Genomic DNA, 22,406 nt, shown 5'->3' with positions numbered 1-22,406 from the left:
CCCCCCCCTTCAGCTTCAAGCACAAATTTCTCTGGCATCTCGCAGGTGGGCGTTGTCTCACTTCTGACCTTTTAAGGCAGAGCTGATAGAGGTTTGTCACCTGGGTCATGCCAACCTCATAACTGTGCCCCATTGTGTTTATTAGGAATTTGTGCTTGGGTACAAAGATGTAGGGATGCATGAAATTCTTTGTAATATGAACAGAGCAAGAAAAATTCAGCTAAATCACTGAATGCGTGCCCATTAACAGATGCCCAGTAGATATATAAGCCCTCATTTTTACACAAAGCATTTTTTTCTGCTTTTAACATACAAAGCCAGAGTAATGTGTGCAATATAAACATTTTGTGAGGATATGTGCCAAGAATAAAAATACCTCGGAAACCAGAACTAAACAGGCAGTCTGACCCTCGGACATGGTTGGGGAACATCTCTCATGTTTTTTTCACTAGAAATTATGGGTTATGGCTGGGTTGCACTGAAATTAAACAGGGAGTGCTTTTGGCATCACTGATTTTTATGTTTTGTCGCCTTCCTTAAAAAAAAATTAAGTTAAAGATTAGTAAAGCAAAGTTTATGCCAAACTACATGAGAAGTAGTTTAAATGATATTTCAGTGGACAAAAATCAATAGTATAAATGCACAAGTTTACTTAAAACAGATAAAAAATATGCTATTCCTTTTAAAAAGAAGATCAAGCAGACCGATTGAAAAGAATATAAATAATATTATCATGAATTGCTAATTACTGTCTGAGAGTGTGTTGGGGTGGTAAAGTGGTCACAACCTCTTTAGATTTATTATATCTGTGTATTCACCTAATTAGCATTTAAAGTCTTGTTGTAAAGTAAAACCTTGCCAAGGCTGGTTTCTTTTTTCAATACTGACTGGATTACGATTGAAAATAATGAATATATGAACGTTGAACTGAAGGCTCTTGTGCATGGCTGCTATATTTAACCTTTATCTTGTTACCTAGCTCATATTGTAGAACAACTGTTTCACCATCCTTTATAGGGATTTAAAAAGGTGTATGTGCCGTCAGTATCTATTCTCAGTTGCTGTGGATCGTTGTTTCTATCACAGAAATTAACCAGCTGTTTTCAGTGTTCACTGTCTGGGCACAGTGACAATACTGCTCAGGTTTGAATCTATTAAACTGGTAAATGGGAGCTCTTTTTTGGTTAGGTTTACGAAGACAAATGCTTTGAACTTAAGAACTGATTACTATGTACTACTATAGATATAACAATCACTGAAACTGTGTAAGCAACGACCTAGATTCGGTTTGTAGTTTTGATTCATGAGGGGTTGTGACTCTGCTGTGAAAGCGCAGCTGTAGACAAAGTATAATACGGCCATCTAGTGGAGACAGGAAACGACAGCAACATTAGACTAAAAGGTTATGTCTTTAAGAACGAAGCAGATTTTATTATATTCTAATTTTTGTTTTCGTACCTTTTTACTATTAAAGTCGAACACGACGAAACAGCGAATTTGTAAACAGGGAGGCGCGTTCCATCAAGCTTTTGTTCTGAAAGTCTACAGGAAGTCCCACTCTGAAAACATTACTTGACGCTCGTGCCCTTGCGGTTACCAGGGGCAACATGAGCACCAGATGACAACTCACAGTTAGTAATCTAAAGTTGATCTCTAACTCGAAAATTGCATTACTGTTTTCACTGCTCTGTGTTGTTGAATTACCACTAAGCGGAAATGCCACCAAAGGGAGCTAAAAAGGGCTCTGCTAAAAAGTCCAGTACTGATGGAGGCGCAGTAAACAAGAACTGGGAGACTGGTCTCATCAAAGCAGAGTTTGAAGAGGTTTGTCGTCTCACTGACCACTTTATTTGGCTGAACTTCAATATTTTGTTGGAAACATTTATATGTTTTTCACACTGAGTGAATCTCACAGTTTTTTCACAAGGCGTTAGTCGGGTCTAAGGGCAGGTTGATTGGTGCGCGCGTGCGATTAGCCAGCTCAGGCAGCTTCCATTTTTCAGACCGGAAGTTATAATTTCGACATCCCTAAATGTCATTAGTAAAAGTTGTTGCAGTGGCACTTCTGCTTCTTAAACGTTTTTTCTTCTTCTTTTTTTTCTTTAACGTAATTTTTTTTTTCATTTGTCTTAGCATAAATTGCACCATCACTGAGCCTAAAGCGAGCTGTCAATTAACTGCAAAGCAAATAAATATAAACATGATATAAAATAATGTAACCTGTGACTGGGTGTTGTGTATTGCAGTAGTATATCGTAAAACGTATTGCCCTTCCCAGGAATCGTGGCAAGCATGTGTGTCTTTTGTGGTTGGGAGTGGTCCGCAGGAGGAGGAACTGATCCAGGCTTTGTCCTTGGCTGTACAGGAACCACAACGCAAACTTTTCACCTTGCTAACTTGGGACGACACACTTGCAAAGGTACCCCAACTTTGATTAAATTTACTTTATATTAAAGGGACCTGTGGTGTTGATATACCACATTTTATATTTTATTTTTGACTCTACTAGACTAGCTTTACATCATTTACAGTTAAACATGAGCCTACTTTGTCTCAAACGTCGCATGGATGTGTTAGTGAATGCGTCGTGATGCTAATACCTACCAGCCTACCAGCAAGAAGGTCGTGGGTTCGAATCCATCAGCAGGATGAGCCTTTTGGGTGGGTGTTTGAACCTACCTGGCTTTCTTTCTGGGCGCTCAAGGTTTCTCCAACATTTCAAAGTGCGCCCCTTTTAGGTGAGCATGTGGTAGTCCTCGTATTTGACTGGGAACCTGTACAGAGTTGACTCAACAGTTGCGCTTAAAACTGGCATGGACCTTCCAGAGCTGTGTTTAATATTGCTTAATAGCTTATAGCTTAATAATGTATCATTTATGGTATATTTGGTAAAGTAAAATCCTTCCTCTTTACAGATCCATGAGCTGGGGAATCCCAAAGCAAAAAAACCCGACGATGCCCCCATGTTCTATCAGGTATGCTTTGGAAATTTTTACAGGAGTGACTCTGTGCACCATGGCAAAGAATAATGTTTTTTTTATGTGACGTGTTTCAGTGTAACACTCATTGTTGTGTGTGTATTTATAAGTGTATGTGTTTTGTGTAGGTTACAGAGCCAGCTAAACTGCTGCTCGATGCAGGAGAGGGGATTCCCTGTGACCTGATGGCAAAAATACTGAAGTTCCAGCTGCTACTTATCAAGGCCTGTGATCAGCAGAGGTCAGATGCTAACCAGGTAAATGACTTGTTATTTAAGTGATTCTTATTCCTTTATAATTAATTAAGGTGTTGACAGGGTGTGAAATTTTGCTTTCAGTGTTATCTTACTAACACTACTAACATCTAGTTGTTTTTAAAAAAGATTTATTGTAACTCCAAATTCTTTGTATTTTTGTATTCGTATCATACCCCTGTAATATTACATTCTTCATTTGTGTTTCACATGTCATGTGTACATGGCCTATGCTTAATGGTCAAGTATTGTTTCATTCAAGACAGCTTTTGTACCACCAGTGATATGATTCTGAGTTGTAGATACAAAAAAAAAAAAAAAACCCCAAAACATTTGAGATGTTCCTCAGAGTCATGTTTTTAAAACTGTTTTATGTTTAAGGCTGAGGGGGAAAAGACAGCATTCTCTGATAAAAAGGGAAAGGGTCCTCATACACCGGTGATACCACCCAAGGAGAAGAAGACCAAGCTGAAGCGCAGGGGTGACATTGAGCCACCTACTTTTAAAGGTAAAAGCTGATGAAAAGCTAAAGTGGTAAAAATTAATATACTTGTTCAGGTTGTTTCGTGCTTTAAAATCTTGTGCGCACTGATTTTGTCTCTTGGTCATAGACGACGAGCCAGAGTGGGGTCCTCAGCACTATATTCTAATGCTGGGATTCTACCAGCCGCAACTGATAGCGGGGCTTGGTGCCATAGGTGTTCATGTGTCTAATGTCATCAAATTGTGTTTGGAGTTCTCCCAAAATATGGAGAAGCAGCAGGATCACCAAGACAGCTGTGAGGGAAATGAACAGAGTCTCAGAGCTTCTCCAGTTTTTGATGCAGGTAAGGAGTAAACAGTAAATCTTCTGTTTGTTATCTTCAGTAAATAGTAGATTTATTGTATGTTGTAACAGAAGTATAAGACATGTATGTTTACACTGCATCATCATTTTTTCTGTGTGTATCAAAAGCTGTGCAGGAAAGGAAGTTGAATGAATTCTGGTCAGGTCTGAGATCAGTTTTGGACAGCGGGCCACCAGACTCCAGGCTCCATGATGTGGTTCAGCTCAGCTACACTGTTCCTGACTTCTTGCTTCCCTTTGACTCGCAGGACCCTGAAACTGTGGTGAGTAAATAAGTGTTTAACATATCTATTCTCATTTTTGAGTTTATTAGAATATTGCATAATATCTTGTTTTTCTGTTATTCAGTTTGAATTATATATTACATATCTGCTTTGTTTTGTTTAAGTATCACATGACATGTGACCTGCTTTTTACTTGAAATCCGTGTCTGTGTGTGGCTATACTGTGTGTCCAGCTGGAGTTGGGAAGCCAAATCTTTGACGGTGTGGCCAGTCTTATCTATGACTGCCTAGACGTCAGAAGGCAGTATCAGCAATACCGGAACAGTGTTAAACTCATCAGTGTGCCTGCTGTTGTGAAGCACTCAGAGCCTGTGGAGGTAAATATATGTAGATACAGTTAGACACCAGTAGTTTTCTTGAATGGATTTGTTTTATAAAATAGGCTTGTAGCAGAGGATGGTTTCGATCCATCGACCTCTGGGTTATGGGCCCAGCACGCTTCCGCTGCGCCACTCTGCTTACGCCTCTGATGTGATTCAAACCCACAATCCCTGGCTTAAGAGGCCTATCCATTAGGCTTCATACACTGGTGTTAACCCACTAGGTACAAACCAGTGTTCACTACCCTGCACTTAACCCTCCGTTTTTGGCTTTATCAAAACCAAAAACAGGGGAAAAAAGATTTTCAATTACACTAGCAAAATAAAAGTGTTGATATTCTGGTAGGTAAATGTGTGGGGTTTTTTTTCAAGAGTATTGAGGAGGATAGATCTAGTCTGAAATTAATCCTCTCACAATCAGATACCACAGCTTTTTATCTAAAAACAACAATCCAGATATGACCCAGGACACCGGTCCTGAACCTCTACACTGACATCATTGTTTTTCTTTCTCTTTATTTGTTGATACTTGTCAGAATGGAGATGATTTTTCTGTTCCTTGTGCCAGGTTGTGTCAGCAGCTCCAACCCCACTCTCCAAGAAGAAGTCAGGTCAGGAGGAAGCCCCAGGAGACCAGGGTGAAATTTTGTTATTGTTATTGTTCCTCTGGACTATTTTGGTATAGTCTTGTTTGGCATTTTGAATTAAAACATCCTAACGAGACCCTATCCTTTCTCTTTATTTATGGTTTCTTCTTGGTGGACAGAGAGCAGGCTCCTTCCTCTCTCTCTAGATGTGGACATGTGTTACTATAACAACCTGCTGGACCTGGTTCCTCCTGAGGCTTGCTCTGTGCCTTTGATCTTGCACTGTATGTTGGAACAGGTATGTGTGCATTTGGTTTTGTGAATGTGCAGTTTTGCTCTATCTCTTACTGTGTGTGAAAGAAGCATTTCCAAATATGGTCGATGGAAAAACGTTGTGTGACTGATCAATGAATAGCTAAAATGAGGACTGAGGACATATTAGAATTTGTACAATTTGTGTCTCTAGGTGGTGATTTCTGTAGAGCAGTCCTTGTCTGCCCACCCCCATGTGGCTGAGGACTCCAAACTTCTCAGCGGGCCCTGGTTAGACCACCAGCTGGTCAGCTATATGCTCCAAAGCTTCTTGCCACTAGTACAAAAAGAAGAGGAGAAACTCTATGTATTAAACAACCTCCTAAACACAGTACAGAATGAAGAGGATAAGAAGGTATAGTTACCACTGCATAACAATACACACCTAGAGAAATCCAAAGAACAAGTGCTGAGAAGACCACAAAAAATCGTGAAGCCTCCAGCTTAGTATGTGAAGCATTGGTGGTTCAGTGGTAGAATTCTCGCCTGCCACGCGGGAGGCCCGGGTTCGATTCCCGGCCAATGCAGCAGCTTTTTTTTTTTTTTCTTTCTCTTCTCCTTTTAAACAGAAGGCGCCGACTCAAAGGAAGACAAGGTCGTATTTCAGTGGGCAGGATTAGTGTCAGACACTTAAAGCTGAATAGCAAATCCCCACAAGCTTTTGTGTTATAGTAATAGAGCACTTGCGGCAACATTCCCCAAGTAGGATGGGCTTGGTTGTGACGTATGGGGGATGGGTGGAGTAAAACACTCGGTTTCCTGAACATGTGACAGGAAAACTATGTCATCTATTGCTTGTTGTTTATGCATGAAAAGATTTTTTCATTTTTACAGAACAAAAGGTTTTGGTTCTCAAAACAATTGTATCTTTAATGAACTCAAACTCACATTTAAGTCATAACTCAGTCATATGTATGCATTAATAGAAGAATCAAATTCCAAATCTAATTCATCAAAATGAATCATATATGGATTCTTCAAGAAATAACCCAATATAATAATGCTTAACACATCCTTATTGTAGAGATTAATCAGAGCTCCGTAATGCTGAAATAACACGTACAGCACCGAGTAACCATACTACAAATACATACCAGTGCACCACCAGCAGATGGTGCTATATTCAATGTGTAACTTTAGCAGAAATATTGAGGATATTTCTGTATATATGTCTAATAAATACTAATACTAAGAAACCAGCCATGAGCTCAAAGGAAGAAAGATTTTGGAGGGTAGGACAGGATTCCTTTAAATGACTTTGCTTCCATAAGCTCCTTTTAAACATTCACTCTAATCACGAAAGGCTTGAAGCTGCTACTTTATGAACATATGCATATGCATTAAGCTGGCTTTTTATTCCTGCATACAGGAAATTCACATTACAGCACCAGCATTGTTCCACAAACCCATTTTTGACATTTTAACAAATTGTTACCAGGATCTGTTGCTCATACCAGCAAAGAGAAATTTTATCTCCTGCTTAAGTGAAAACTTGATCAGAAATTAACTGCAAATAATGATGTGAACTTCTATCAGAAAAGGTTTATAAGCTCCAGTTTAATAATGAGTTCTGGGTTCTCATGTACGCTTAGAGCACAGTATACAATTTATTAATGTTGCACAAATTTATTTTCTTTGTTTATCTGTGCTAGAGGCTAGTGGCAAAATTTGGAGCAAGGGAGACTGACAAGAAGACTGAGCAACCTCTGGTTATCAGACACCATGATGAGCGGGCCCAGCGCTTCAGAGACATCAGTGTAAGTTATTTTATTTTATTTTAAAATTAAGTTTTTATGTTGTCCATGTGATGTTTTACAAGAAAATGACTGCCTGGTTTAACAAGAGCTGCTGGGTATTTGTGTACATGCACGTGACCCTCTTAGGTGGTTCAGGATTTCGATCCGACAGAGGTGGAGTTGTCCATGATGAGACTGTCTCCGGTATGGGAGATGATCGAGTCAGCCACTCAGCAGAAAAACAGAAAATCTTGTTGGATGTCCATCAAACAACAGCTACAGCACTACTGCACAGATGGTCAGAACCTGTGCTTAAGGCCTCGGGCCAACTCACTGTACCTGCTTACAGTAAATGTTGGTGAATCTTGTGATAAAGTTCTTGGTTCATCGGCTTCCTACAGATGATGTGTCATGGCCCGAGGTGGAGCGTTTTTTTCATCAGAGCGTCTTTGAGGCTATGCCGCTGTCCGGGGTGGATCAGCAGGGTGTGTTACGTGGAAGAGCAGATCCAGCACAGCAGCAGACATCAACAGTAATCCCCTGGGATGACCCGTTATCCTTTGCTAAACAGCAGCTTTATAACATGAGGAACAAAGGTCTGATGTTATATTAGTTAATTTATGTTATGACAGTGGCTTACATGCATGTTACATTTTACAATTCACTCATGAAACTCCCTACATAATGGCTTTACTTCACTATTTTTATTTTAACTATAGATCCAACATTTCTTACTGAAGAGCCTTCCAACAGAGAGGTATTATTCTTATATTTATCTCTCTCGCTCTTTTTTTTTTTAGCTTGCTTTAATTTAAAAAGAAAAAAAGAAAAAGAAAACAACAATGGATCCTGTATTTTTCCCCCAGGAGCAGAGTGGTAGAGTGTGTAGCCACCTGGACTTATCTGACATACAGAGCTGTAGGTTGAGATCTCTGTTTCACTGGCACTATGCTGAGCACCACAATGCCACCGTCCTACCTCAGGTGATATATCTGTTTTATCTTGTTAAATGTGTTAGTGGGGTCACATTAGACGTGCTGTGGTTACTACACGTTAAGTCTCCTCTACTCTGAGGCTTTAAATGTAGAATTCAAGAGTTGAAAATGGATTTACTGAGCAAACTAAACAAAGTTGAGGCTATACTTTGCAGCAGCCATCAGAAAACCATAAAACAGCACCATTTTATGTTCTTTATGTGTTTTTACCTAAACCAGTTTGAGGCATTTGCTTGGATATTTTGACTTTCTTCTTTGGTGTAGTTGCTCCAGTTAGCATCAGAGGAATACCGCTGCTTGGACACCTTCAGAGGAAACCATAACAACATCCTATACGTTTTTTGCCACAATCCCATGAGTCCTCAACGCCAGTCCAGGGAGTTCTGGCATGTGGCTCTTCACACCGATGTCAAGTTCAGGTGTGAAATGATGCTTGTTACAAGAGGAATAGTAAGAAATCTTTTGCTGATTGCTTCCATGGATGTACAATGTTCGTGTCATAGCAATGTGTTGGAACTGAGTACTCACTCCTGGATTCATTAAAGTGGTGTAATCTGCAGCTCACTCTACATTGTCCTGTCTGTCTGTACAGGAGTTACTTTGAGCACGTGGCAGATACTGTTTCACACTGGACGAGACAGGAGGAATCAAAGAGAGACACAACGCAAGACGGAAACGACACTCCAAAATCTGATTCTCCAAAAGGTATCGTACTGATAATGATCAATATGTGGCTCTACCAATGTAACCGAGCTTACCTCTGTATACATATAATGTTTTTTTCTTCTTGGACTAGATGAAAATACTGTTTGTTCTTCCAAGGAGGATGAGAGAATGGAAGTCTTCATCAGAAAAGGCTCCCTTAAAGTCAGTACAAGCTAACACACAAATCCACACATGTGAATCTGACATGGAGAATTTCATAGACCAGTCTCACTTTTTGTATCCCTCAGATGCTTTTTCACAGAGCAGTTAAGTAATAAATTCACGAGTTCAAATTCATGGTCCAGTTCTAATAGTTCCAGTTGTCAGTATTTTATCTGTAAAGTACGTCTAGAGATAAAATAAGGTTTTTCATTATCTCGGGATAGAACACAGCCACATCAAACTACTTTAGAGTCACCAAAGTGTTACATGGTTACAGTATTATGGTGTTACAGGCCTGGAAGTTGGAGCAGGAGCGTCAGAAGGAAGAGGCGATACCCAAAAAGTCAAAGAAAGAGGATTTGCCGAAAGATAAGCAGCAGAAAAAGGAGGATAAGTCACTCGACAACAAGAAAAAGAAAACCTCTTCTGATGGCAAGAAGAGCAGGCCGGGAACGGAAGGCAGCTCAGCCAACCCTCCCACAGAGTCAGCTATCACAACAGCACCCCCTGTGGATGAAGTTGTAGAAGTACAGCAGGCAGAGGAACCTTTCAATGTGAGAGCACACACGCTAGAACCCATTACATACAGGGTTCGTACGGGTGCTTGAAATCCTTGAAAATGCTTGAATTCTAATGTCGTCTTTTCAAGGTTTGAAAAGTGCTTGAATTTCAGATGTGGTGCTTAAAAGTGCTTGAAAATGTAACTGTATTTCATTCACAATAAATAGCTATCTGATTGAATTGTTTTCTTATCAGATAGAGAAATAAAATGAGACGCAAAAGCAAAATTTCCCCCCCTGGGCTGCCTTGCGTCTGTTTCAATATAGACCCGCCCCTCCCTCGGACAGTCGGGGATGAGTGCGCTAACATACCTGTAGGTTGCTGTTTTAATGAGTGTTTGATGGAAAACAACAATGGCGGAGTTTGCGTTCTCCAGTCGCATGATAGGTGAGTGCTAGTAAATAATTTTCCAGTACGCGAACGTTACACATGCTATTTTTTTTTAATTATGATTATTATTTTGCTAGCTATCAAACTCACTGGAGAAATGATTGAAATGCACTGAGTGTGATGCAGTATGGCAGCGCTATTATGGAATATGCTGTGAACTTAGCTAACATTACTTAGCAGTAATATGAGTTAATTTACTCAAGTGAAAGCTTTAAACATTAGCCCGATACATAACTAGCTAACTTAAGGCTTTCTGATTAACCCTCTGGGGTCGACGGACCCAGAGTCTCCATTTCAACTTGGGTCTAACGTGCGGACTTCAAACTATATACCAGTTTTTAAATTGTGTTGATAGGTCACGTAAAACCGATGTTTTTGGGGGGTTTCTGAATAAAACAGTGGCGTTTCCTCCGGGAAGAAACGGTAAAAACGGCGTTTTCTAAGGAGAGCGCTAGCAAACACGCTTTGCTTGTGAGTGAAAAAGAAAAAAACCTTCCCTATTGGTGGAAAAATGTACCATGTCGACCAATCAAAAATGATACGGCAACATGTGGTATTTGGTTGTTGGGAAGAGAGAGAGAGCGAGTGAGCGAAAAAGAGAGAGAGAGTTTTGATACGTGAGAGATTTGTGACGTTTATCATGTTTGGAGTCTCAAGTTAGTGCGTTGTCTTGTGTAGTTAGTGTGTAGTGTAGTCGTTTTGTTTTGTGTGTCAGTTCTACTAGTGAACGTCACAGTTGCTGCAACTGTGTGCTGGAAAAGCTTAAAAAGGGACCTTGAAAGTGCTTAAAAAGTGCTTGAATTTGACCCTGAAAAAAGCGTACGAACCCTGTACATAACTAAACTCGTGTTTTGGTTAAAGTCTTGCTAAGTGAAACAGCTCTGTTCAGGTTAAGTAATAAATGACTCCATGCATATGGCCGTACATGTTGATGTGTGTGTCCAATGTTTAGGGTTTCATTGGCTACATCATGGATGGAAAATTGATCCATGTGTCAGGTTGTCTCCAGTACCTTTTCCCTTCCGATGGAGGACGTGTCACTGTGGAGACAGTCAGCTTTGTTCAAGGTACAGGATCTGTCTGTGTTCTTCATGCATCTAAGCAGACCTTCAAATACAAACTCACAAACAGCTTACTTAGACACTATAGAAAACTCCAAACATGTGTTATATCTTAAGATAACATAAAAAGTTAAACCATTCGTACAGTTTTTCTCCCCCTCCCGCAGCTTTATTTCCCTAAGAATGAAAAAAATGTTGAAGCATTTATTAGCTTTGTTCCATTATTAGACAAATGGCACCATAAATCAATGAAAAACATAAATAAAGCAAAGGTCAAATATTCCTCAGTAACACATAGATTTTCCTCCAGGTTCCAGCCAAATGAAAGTCGTTGTGAAGAAGGATGGACATCATTTCTACACACACATCAACCAATTTGTTGTTGATCCTGCAAAATGTCCCCCTCATAACCAAGACAATAAAAACATTGAACCAGAGAAGGACTGTAGAGGTAAAGATGCTGTCTGTTGTAATTTTAGGTTACCTTTTTATACACCTGTGTAAATACCACAGTTATTGTGAATGATCCATGATTTATAGTCTCATTTAGTGTGCGTGTGTGTGTGCGGTGTCTTTCAGTGGTAGAGCCTGTGGAGATAAAAACAGTGAAGCAGGGCTCCTTCTCAGCTGTGCTCGACAATAGAATTCGTCTTTCATACAGTTTCTACGGTCCCACAGGAGAGCGCACAGGTATTATACTCAGACATACAGTACACATTTATAAAAGAAAGTATTTTTTTATACTTAAAGTTGCAAACAGGTTAAATACAGTACTGAATAGTTAATAAACTCAGTGCTCCTGACATTTATTAAGCCTGGAGCATCAAGTTTAAAAGGCCTTGACTGTACGGGTAGCGTAGTGTTTTTGTTTCGTCAGACCTGCACTTTAGTAACCCCTTTGCCCAGTTATCGATCCATCCTTGGCTCTTCTTCTTTTTCTTCTCTATTTGCATTTTATCTGCAAACTCAGTATTCTTTTTTAAGATTATGCAGATGGCATCCATTTCTACGCCCTAGTGAAAGACATTGAAAGAGGGCAGGATACATCAGGTGACACAAATGTCAGTCTATCTTCACTGTGGGTCAGGTCTAAATCACTGTCCAGTAATGCTTCCTTCAGGGCGCATTTCAAAAATTTCAGTGCTTCCACACTCGCTCTGACATTTAGGAGGTTATATGTGCATTAATTTCATCCTGTCTGGACTTTGGAAAATTATTGTGTTCAGGATTGTAGAAAAGAACACAGACAGACAAATGAACAGAATTTTTAACAACTGCAATTAGTTCAAAACACTTTTTTTTTAAATTTCAAAACAGTATCTTGTGTTTAGGCCTCCTTATACTGGTTACAAATAAAGTTTTAAGATTGATTTTAATATTTTTAATCCCATTTAACTTTAAACGGGATAGGCTCCAGCTTCCTCACAGCCTGAATCGGATGAGCAGAAGAAAGCACTTTGTTGCTTGGCTTGAGTTGCTACAGCTTAGTGCCTTGCTGATGGTCTGAAACTGGAACAATCCATGCCAATCACTATTTCAGACTGGTTCTTAATACTTAGCTTTTTAAAATTTATTTAATCACTGCATATTATATATTTCCTTTTTACTGCATTGATCATAAGCTTTAGTTCTTGTTGTCACTTGTTGTGAGCGGTTTCTGTTTAATGTCCCATGTTGAGTTAGTTTGTCTCTGTTTGATTTATAGTCTTTGTGATGTGAAAATCCCTTACATGTTATTAAAGTACTTTTTAAAAACAAAGTTATTATTATTGTTATTATAGTAATTTCCCAGGAAATCAAAGGCAAAGTACCAGAGACATCTATCCCAGACCCCATTCATCTATCTGCCTCCATCCACTGCTCCAAGGAAAAAGATGTGGCGTCAGTTCCCGCAAAGACACAAAGCACATCCAGTCAGTTCAGACCTCCAGAGCCCCAGGTTAACACACATTTACATGTTTACAGAAAATAATGTAGATTCATGTAGACTATATGTACGTGTACACATAGATTTTAACCATAAAATATGTTCTGTCATTAGACTAAATATGCAATGTATGTCTAAGGGTTGTGAAGGCCAACCAGCAGAGCAATCAAATTTGTTCAACGGTCTCAGCCTCTCTATTCCTAATGGCCTCATGCTGCAATATCTGCGAGAAGATACACAAGGTCAGTAATGGATGTGTTTAGAATTTATAGTACCTATGCAGTCAATTTTGCAGACTCCCGTCCTTGGTGCAAGTAGGACCCTGTTCGTGCTCGTAGAGACTCATCTGTATATCTTCTGTGCTCAAATTGACCTGCTTACCCGCTTATGTGCCGAGACTAGTGCCACATTTTGGTGGCCTATCTACAAATAGCTTGAATTTAATGAATGTGTCTTTCATGAAGTTTTAGCACAACTTTCTGCATCTACTATAATCCCATTAACCATTCTGCATATGCTAAAGAGTCATACTCAAATATATATTACATGATTTGTGTGTGTTTTTGTGTCCATGTAAAGAAGGAGGAATTATGGTGAGACAAAGCTTTCCTCTTCATGGCAGAGGAAAGGAAAGACATCTTCAGGATACATCCCTCTCCAAAGAATCGTCCCATACTATCAGCAGCCAGGGAGCTGTGATCCGTTACATGAGAGATGGATCCACAGAGGTACACTCATTCATACTGAGGCACATATTGAAGTAAATATAAAACTGACTCCAGGCAGGTAGTTCGCTAGCCCGTTTTTTCTGGCTTCTCTTATTTTTTTGTACTGCAGGTGCTGTTTGCTGATGGCTCAGTCAGTTTCAGTCAGGATTCTGGTCCAGTGTGGGTCCCTGACTCTGAGGTTCAGGAGCAAAACTTTGATCAGGAATCTGAGGACAGCAAGAAAGGTTAGACTGGTGTACCACTGAATACAAAACAGCACTTCTGTCTCGTAATGAGTGTGACGGGACGCTTGCTGGGAAGATAATTAATTTTCAGTGGTACAGTTATACTCTCTTTGCATGTCGTGTCTCTGCAGAAGAGGGCTCAAAGGAGGGGACTAAGGATCACAGAGGGTGTTGGTTAACTACAACTCCATGTGGAGATCGCATCTGCACTGTTGGGACCACACACAAACACATGCCAACCACGTCCCTTCTCACTTATAAGGCTACTGACCCCATCACCCATCAGGCAAGAAAGTACTATTTCTTCTAAATTATACAGGCTACCAACATTGCAATTAAGTCCATAATACAAATGTGAGAGTTAAAAAATCCTCACGGTGCTTGGGGGCAGAAATTTCATTTCAGAGTGTTCACACTTTGATGTTCTCTGAGTACCTTGAAGTATATGATATATAGAGAGAAATGAGACTCATTCTGAAATCATCTTATGCTTTTCATCGCTAACTTAGCTCGCTGACTCTGGTTTCTTGTGTTAGGTGATGCTGAACCGCGAGGATCTGGTGGTTTCTGTCCAGAACCCAGATGGGTCTGTAATTGTAGAACATGCAGATGGAACCAGGATCAGCAGCCTCTTGCAAGAAAGGCCAATGAATGCAAATCGACACTGTTTGCTGCGCACTGGTGACCGGCAGGCACACAGTACATAGATCAAATCCATACTCAGCAGTAGACCTGCACTTACAGATGACTACACAAACATATGCACAATATATGCAGTATACATGCTATCACCATTAAAGTACATTATAATCTCTAAGCAGATTTTTATATCTGATTTATGTTCCTGTGTCATTTACTTTTCCAGGACAGCAGCCAGGGAGTGTAACCCCTAAATCAGCCTCTCAATGTGCAAGCGACTGCACTGAGTGTGTGGAAAGCATTGCTGGGGACATGGATGTCAAGGACACTTGTCTCAATGGAGACATCAGCAGGAGCAGTGCAGGGAATGCATGTGACCGGGAGGGAGCTGTTCATGTGTGCACAAATCTGAATCAGTGTGGATGTATGTGTGATGAAAGTACTGAAAGTAGTGTGCATACGAATAGTGAACAGGGTGTGTTTGCTGAAGACACTGCGACTCAGAATGTTGAGACTAAAGGGTGTGAGAAGGATGAATCAAGGATGCCTGCTAAAGAGCGGATGGTGTTGGTAGAGAAGGAGGGCTGCGCCACAGTAGTGATGTACCCAGAGCGTCAAACGGCTCATATCTTTTTAGCCGATGGAACGGTCGTCACTGGGAACAATCAAGGAGAATACGAGGTGTGTGATTTGCCAGCAGATGGCACCAAAACTTAAATAAAAGCGTGTAACTAGTGACTTTAAGACATGGACAAGGCTGCACTTTGACACTTGTTTGCAGAACCGTTGATCCATATTTGTACTTTGTACCCAAGGTGTTCCCATCCAGTGTAGGAGTCCTGTCCATCAGAAGTGATGGAACATGCGTGTACTCCTCAGACCCACTCGTAACTCCAAGTCCAAAGGAGTCTACTCCCACTGACCAGACAGGAATTTACACTATGAGTCATACGGACAAAGTGGCCTGTGAAATTACAGACCCTGATGGGAACCATTTCCAGGTCAGTTTCTCTGATCACAAGATAGTGAGCCTATGTTGCTGTGCAGGTCTTTTTTAAGGTGGTTAGCATAGAAGGAATGTGGGAATTTGGATCTATGAAATAGTTTGCTATATTCTTAAAGTCTCAAAGAAAGACCTATGATGGGAAAAAATATAGAAATTCATTAAACTTGTATTTTTTTTACTTTTGGTAACATGCTGAACTTTGTTGCAGGTTATGGAGGATGGGCAGATATCTGTGCTAAACTTGAGTCCTGCTCCTAGCATGCTTAAACAAACGGAGGAAGAGCTAGAAAAGGAAGAGGACAGTGAAATGGATGGGCCTCATGAAAAACCCAGAGAGCAGTGTCCCAGGTAGCTTGGCTGATTGTGTGTGTGTGTGTCTGTGTGTCACCATGGCAAAATGCAATTCTGGAGAAACTTAAGCAACCTAAAAATGCCCTTTTGACTATTATTTCTGTGTTTACATGAAACAGCCATCATGTAATAAAGTTGTAGTGACTACTGAGAACTTGTATGTCAAAATGTCAGCAACATCCACTCTTATTTCAATTGTTTTTAATTGTCCACAAGATCACAGAAAAGACAATTCACAGGGCATTTAGTAAGAAAACTCTTATAAACTGTATTTGTTATGTTTTTTTAACTCTCTAAAAGAAAGGTAGCAGAAATGAATGCCAAATAACTAAACTGATGTATTGTTACTCCAAGTCTGCAAACGTATTTTGTCTTCCAGGTTGTTTCTGGTGCATGAGGATGGCTCAGGCACTGAACTGCTGAGCTCTCAAACTGTAAAGGAGCTGCTCTACCAGGCGTACTTGGACCCTACCATAGCACTGTTGAAGGAACAATTGGCAAACACACAAGGTTTAATGTCTCCTACATAAAGAAACAACTGGAGTGAATAAAATTGTTCTATGGTTTTCGTTAAAGAATGTCCCCCCAAAAACTTCCACATACTGTATGATGACAATTAACTGTCTCTAATGTTGAGTGTACTTTTGTCATTCTGTTACATCAGGAGATGGATAGGAGAAACTATTCAGTTAACCAGGAAGTAATGTGAGGTTTGTGGGTGTGTCTGTTCCAGATGAGTTTGGCATCACTATCCTAAAGCCCAGCCACCAGAGTGTGTGGTCTCAGTGGTTGCTTAACAAACAGAACCCTGAAATTACCCCTCCCAACCTCAGAAACCGCAGCTGGCATGACTTCCCCGCAGTAGAAGTATAGACATGCTTACACATATTACACACACACACAGAAAGAGAGAACAGCACTTGAAATTCATTTTCCTGATTTTGCATTCCTCTCAAATCCAGAAGAAGAGTCCAGGTCCTCCATTTGGTACTGACGTAGTGTATGATTTGGGTCTGAGAATGAGGCCTGCAGGTTCTGCAGTACATCATCGGCCTGTCAGGAGCTGCCCTAAGGTCCTGGAGTTGAGAGAACTATACCAGCACCGACCACTCACCACACCACTCAAAAATACTATAGACTCACGATTAAAGGTAAAATTATTCTTTATCATTTGTCTCCAAAATTGGATTTTTGTGCTAAAATATTTGAGAAAGACCTAAATCATCCCATTGATGTTACTTCAGACATATCTAGAAATTTGGCTTTTACTGCAGGAATACATCGAGAGTTTGATGGAGAGAGAGCAACGGTCAGAAAAGATGAAAGTTAAAGACCCTCGCTCTGAGGAAGAGACTGCCCATGCCAGTGATCTCATCAATCTGATTTTGGTAAGCACACACACACACACACACACATATTGAGTATAACAATGATAATGTTTATAGTTTTAGGGAACACTGTGTGGCTCTTTCCCTCTACTACATACTGGCTTCTAAAAGTAAACCTCATACTATAATACACAGGACAAAAGCTGACTTATATTGCGCTTTGTAGTCTTTTCCAGAGGAAGATGATGTCAGTCACACCATTGATAGGAGGATTTCAGGTTGGTAAGACAGCATCTGTAAACCAGTTCATTTAGTTATTAGAGTTGGCTTGTACCTGATTTAGTCCTGGTTTGGTCTCAGAATACTGAGGGGAAAGTACACCTTTTGTTGTATGTGTCCACAGAGGATGTAGCCAGTCTGTACAGCCAAGGAATCTGTGTCCCAGCTGAACAGTCAGATGTTTCTCAAGACGTTGCCACGGCACAAAGTGACAGCCTGGAGAAATTAAACAGGCACGTGTGCTAAAATAATCTCATCTTCACTAAGGTGAAAGTTCCAGGTTTTAAACTGTGTAAATATGCTTTTGAAATGCTCTTTTTCTTTCCAGTTGTACCAAAGAAAAGAATTCAAAGTGGACTGAAAAACTTGCACAATACAGGTAAAAACATTATTACTGATTGTGAGTAATTGACCTTAATATAACAAAGCAGCCTTTGCAGCTTAGCCTTTTTTAGGACTTGTATAGGACTTAATCTGGACATTTGTCAGTCAAATTGGTTTGTGGTAATTGTAGAAATGGCTCTCAGCCTCTCTTTTCCTGAGTGGGTTTTATGACCAGAACTAGAGCTACTGCAATACTTCAGTACTACTAACAGAAAGATAGAAAGAAGTACTGCCACTGTTAAAGTTTGTATTTGTTCTATTTTTCTATTCTTGTGTATGTATTTTAGGCAGGAGATGTGTGAAGAGAAGATCTACAGAGAGGCTCTGAGGAAGAGGAGCGTTGTTCCCTTTTTCCACCCAGAAAATATTCCCCTGTATGAGGTACTATATTCTCTTAACATCATCTTAAATGATTCCCAGTCGATTTTTTTTCTGTGCATTATAGAAAGACACAAAGCACCGTTTCTTATTTTTTCAGAGTCTGCTACAGCAACAAATACCTGACATGAGGAGTTTGTCAATGGCTCTCCCACCATTTCCCAAGTCGGACAGTACTGAGGGCTTCCTGAAAGATGCGCCACAGGAGGAGAGTAAGTTACGATACCCTTGTCAGGATTTACTAGAGGCTACCAAAGTATAACTTGTTTTAAAGATGTTTTTTTGATGGGAATCTTCCCAAAAAAACAACAGAATAAATTAGTCTTAATGGTGAATTCAGTGACATGAATGCTGTTTATTAAACTACATTTGTGTTTGGCACTGCAGCTCCAAGGCCTTTAAACCCAACACCGTCTCAGTCTGCAAGGTAATAATGAGCAAATTATGTTTTGAACCGTTTCTCCTGTTTAATTTTTCACTCTGTGATTTAGCTACTTACAAAACTGCCGTCATCAGTGCTTAATGTGTGTTTTTTCTTTTAGTCATTCAGCAAGAAGTAGCAGGGTGCTAGAAAAGAGACCCACCAACCCCACACCTCAGTCTGCTGGTTTGTTTCCAACCTTCTCATGTTTTATATTACTATTAATTCCTGGACACCTCACCAATAATGCATCAAATATTTTTTTAGGACAGAAATAATGTAAAGCCACTGTGAACATACAGACATAGACCAGTATGATCAGTCAGAAACTGCACTCTGTGAGGACAGAAGCAGAATTTTATTTAAATTTATTTAGATCGTTGAATCTCTCCCAGGACTTGATGGCTCAGTACAAAGACAAATAATACTGTATATGATTTACAATTCTATGCAAACAATGAATTATCCTGTGTGTGTCTGTGTGCGTGTACACGTCCAGGTGAAAGCAGTTGGAGGGATTCGTCTAGGAAATGCAAGTCACCACAGTTAGATGTCAGTGGGAAGCCCAGACAGACTACAGTCACACTACCATCCTCTGTCCTCGGCTCTAAATCCTGCAGTGCACCGGTACAAAATAATTTTTTGTTTTTTGTTTTTTTTTAGCCAAAAATGTGCTGGTCGAGTTTTTGTTTTGGGTGGTTCCCTAGTATTAAACTTGCGATTGGTTAATAGTATTACCACCTATGGGCTCAATGATTAAGAGAAACTTTGAACTCACATTCCCCTGAACCATTCCAAGAGTTCATTTTTTTTGTTTGTTGTTTGTGAAAAGTAAAATGGCCCTTGAAGTGACCTTCAGAGGATCTATACGTTTGTGCCATAATTATTTCATAACCTGAAGGATTTTTCTCCTCTCTCCATCATCAGTGGGGTGAATAAATCCCACTGATGATGGTGCCTTTTTATCGCTGATATCCTGTCAAATTGGGAGTGTTAAAAAAAGATGTTCCTATAATACCATTTTTACACATACTTTACCCTATATTTTTATCACGGCACTATCAAGCTGCCAGTTTTTCATTGTTAACTTTTCTTTGTCTATGTCCTCTGTTGAAGCTCCTGCAGGCGGAGGAGCCAGTGAGGAGGAAGTGTCAAACAGGCTCTCTTTCTAATACCAGTGCCATCGTCAAGGGCTTCCAGCTCATCCCATCGAGCGTAGACTTTGGCACGCTGAAGGAGGGCACCTCCTCCACCATTACTGTTGTGATGAAGAATGTTGGTTTTGACATATGCAGGTAAACAAGAGACAGATAGAGACAAGTGACAAGTGATTTTAGGTTTTTTGGGTTTTTTTGTAGTCTTAGGTCTTGTTTCAATTGTCTTTTAGTACCGCGGAAAGAAATGAGGACTGTTAGGTGGAGGAAATTTATGGGTCACCTTCAAATCCAAAGGGAAAACTCTGACCTAACTATTTGTGGTTTATTTCACTCTGTCGCTGCCAGGTTCCATGTGAAACAGCCTCCTCCTGCTACAGGCCTCCGGGTCATCTACAGCCCTGGCCCTGTAAGTTTTCATTTTGATGTTTAATATGAAATAAAAATGTTATGTAATATAACATTTATATTAATGTTCCAGCCACTCTTTTGTACTTTAATGTTATTGAATTAATTGTATAAATGTTCAAAACAGCTTGTTTGTTAAAGGGTTAAATTCTACTTCCTTCCTTCTCATAGACATATGCGGTGTCTTGTTTTACTAGGTGGCTGCAGGTCTGCAGGTCGAACTGCAGGTTCAGCTGTTTGCAATGTGTGCTGTCCAAGCAGGGGAAGTAGAGCCAAAGAAATTAATCTCCCAGGAAATTATCATCCCTACTGAGAAAGACATCCTCTTTCTGCCGGTCACTGCTAATATCCTTTGAGCACCTAAAGAAACACATTCAGTTTAGCTTTTAATTTTCTTACTAGAAAACATTGTTTAAAAAAACAAAAACTTCTCTTCTGACTTCTGAAATGACTGAGAGAAAAGTTGTGTATAAGAGATCTGCCCAGACTCAGTGAGTAACCAACACCAAAATTTCAAACATACATGTCTGAAACAGAATCAAACCCAAAATAACAAATAGAAAAGGACTGTTGCAGCTTTCTTTTGCTACACAGTGAACGGTATTTTCAAACAATGGCAATGTCATGTCTGAAATTGCTTTTATGCGCATCATTTTTACCTGTTATTGGTAAATGCTAGCAACAAATTCACCTGAGTTTAGCACAAAATGCAAAATGAAAATAGAGTAGACCTCAGCCAGCCTACATTCACTGGTTTCACAATTGACCGTCACTTCTAATACGTTACCATGTGGTAGTACTACGTTTTTGTTTTTTTCTTTTGTTGTGGTGACATTGCTATAAAAAATAAAAGTAATCCACCGGGTTTTTAGCTCCACAGATGCCAGGAGTGTTTTAATTCTAGGAAATACATAAAATTGGTGGGCTGTGAGGCAGCTGCTCATTCTTTGATTCAGGATGTGTCAAACCCACGCTTAGGCAAGCGTAATGTGAGTGTGTTACATGGTGACATCGATAAGTAAAACTCTGGACTAGCAGAGTTCCAGTTGCAGTGTTTATTGTGGATTAGAATAACTCCCTTTGGCTTTGTAACTGAAGATGATTTACTTGTACATATATATATAAAAAAAACCCTACAAACCCTACAAGAAACGAAATATAAAAATTACAATTTAATAAGTTTATTTATGCATGACACATTCAGGCTGCTTGCATTTTACTTTAATATGAGGTCTTGTTGTTGCTTAGGTTGTTGCCTAGGTTATTATTCCAGCCTCAATTTCTGGTTAAAAAAGGATTTCTTGTGTAACTAAGATTCAAAGTTACTGCTGATATGAAATTTCATGAAGATGAATGAAGATTCATGGCGTGTGTGTTGAAAGAAGTTATGTTGGTCCTTAAATAATTTCACCTATCCTTCCTGAGGGATTATATGAAATTTGGCTAAAGGACCATAGCAGGGTCCATAAAAAGAACATCTCCAAGGTCTTCCAGGCTTCCAGCTGGGCGGGGAACCGTCCTGATCAGTCCCGCAGTAAACGCAGGTTAGTGTCTTACACCATGAAATAACATCTTTAAGATTCAGACAGAGGATGAGTCACTGATAAAACCGTTTTGTTTTCAGGACATATTAAGGACTCCAGCTTCTCTCAGTCAGCCACCTTCAACTAGATTTCACACCTTTTAAGCCTTCATCACATTATAACCATCTCACGTTTGATTATTTCCCATAAATTGTGATGTTTGATGTGAAATAAAAATATTAACCGAAGTAATTGAGGCAATTGAATTCTTATGTGTGGCCGTGTCTGCTTATAACACATTATGATAAATACCTGCGCTACCTAATTTAATTTGGCTCGTACTGTACGAGTTAGAGCCGTGCCTCCTGAGTGTGGGCGCGTGTCTAGCTCTACGGGGGAGACTCGCGCTTGTGCACGTGATCAGGTGAATAGATGGGGCGGGGGTTGTTGGTATATGACGTCAA

General features: G+C 39.9%; 1 protein-coding gene and 1 non-coding gene across 6 annotated transcripts; both read left to right on the top strand.

Moving 5' to 3' along the window:
- Window positions 1-1,586: 1,586 nt before the first annotated feature.
- On the top strand, window positions 1,587-22,190 carry spag17 (sperm associated antigen 17). Of its 5 annotated transcripts, none has more exons than XM_039603014.1 (49): window positions 1,587-1,824; window positions 2,279-2,419; window positions 2,916-2,975; window positions 3,107-3,235; window positions 3,614-3,740; window positions 3,844-4,059; window positions 4,188-4,342; window positions 4,537-4,680; window positions 5,252-5,321; window positions 5,450-5,568; window positions 5,737-5,937; window positions 7,235-7,339; window positions 7,466-7,616; window positions 7,720-7,914; window positions 8,038-8,075; window positions 8,185-8,301; window positions 8,578-8,732; window positions 8,906-9,018; window positions 9,113-9,180; window positions 9,474-9,734; window positions 11,084-11,198; window positions 11,503-11,643; window positions 11,772-11,882; window positions 12,974-13,131; window positions 13,259-13,361; window positions 13,699-13,847; window positions 13,957-14,071; window positions 14,203-14,357; window positions 14,608-14,770; window positions 14,937-15,391; window positions 15,526-15,711; window positions 15,925-16,064; window positions 16,447-16,577; window positions 16,801-16,934; window positions 17,030-17,218; window positions 17,342-17,455; window positions 17,622-17,673; window positions 17,799-17,907; window positions 18,003-18,053; window positions 18,346-18,439; window positions 18,537-18,648; window positions 18,824-18,863; window positions 18,979-19,043; window positions 19,357-19,484; window positions 19,974-20,152; window positions 20,360-20,420; window positions 20,617-20,764; window positions 21,831-21,963; window positions 22,044-22,190. In XM_039603014.1, the coding sequence occupies exons 1-49, from the start codon at window positions 1,717-1,719 to the stop codon at window positions 22,051-22,053; spliced, it is 6,414 nt and encodes a 2,137-aa protein (XP_039458948.1). In that variant the 5' UTR covers window positions 1,587-1,716; the 3' UTR covers window positions 22,054-22,190. The 5 variants fall into 5 exon arrangements, 4 of the variants coding, with proteins under 4 accessions (XP_039458948.1, XP_031592612.1, XP_031592611.1 ...); XM_031736752.2 differs by having other exon boundaries at window positions 9,110-9,180; window positions 14,608-14,752; XM_031736751.2 differs by having other exon boundaries at window positions 9,110-9,180.
- trnag-gcc lies at window positions 6,039-6,109 on the top strand. Its single transcript has one exon. It is a non-coding gene; the product is annotated as a tRNA-Gly (tRNA).
- Window positions 22,191-22,406: the final 216 nt, after the last annotated feature.

The sequence above is a fragment of the Oreochromis aureus genome, linkage group 3, assembly GCF_013358895.1.
Source record: "Oreochromis aureus strain Israel breed Guangdong linkage group 3, ZZ_aureus, whole genome shotgun sequence".
Lineage (NCBI taxonomy): Eukaryota > Metazoa > Chordata > Actinopteri > Cichliformes > Cichlidae > Oreochromis > Oreochromis aureus.
Note: the sequence above shows the minus strand (reverse complement) of the source record. Positions and strands in the feature narration are given on the sequence as shown.

Coding starts and splice junctions, on each gene's coding strand:
- spag17 (XM_031736751.2), top strand. CDS start 1,717: ATGCCACCAAAGGGAGCTAAAAAGGGCTCTGCTAAAAAGTCCAGTACT. Junction 14,771..14,936: donor TGGTGACCGGCAGGCACACA/GTACATAGATCA, acceptor TTACTTTTCCAG/GACAGCAGCCAGGGAGTGTA. Junction 17,456..17,621: donor ATCTCATCAATCTGATTTTG/GTAAGCACACAC, acceptor TGCGCTTTGTAG/TCTTTTCCAGAGGAAGATGA.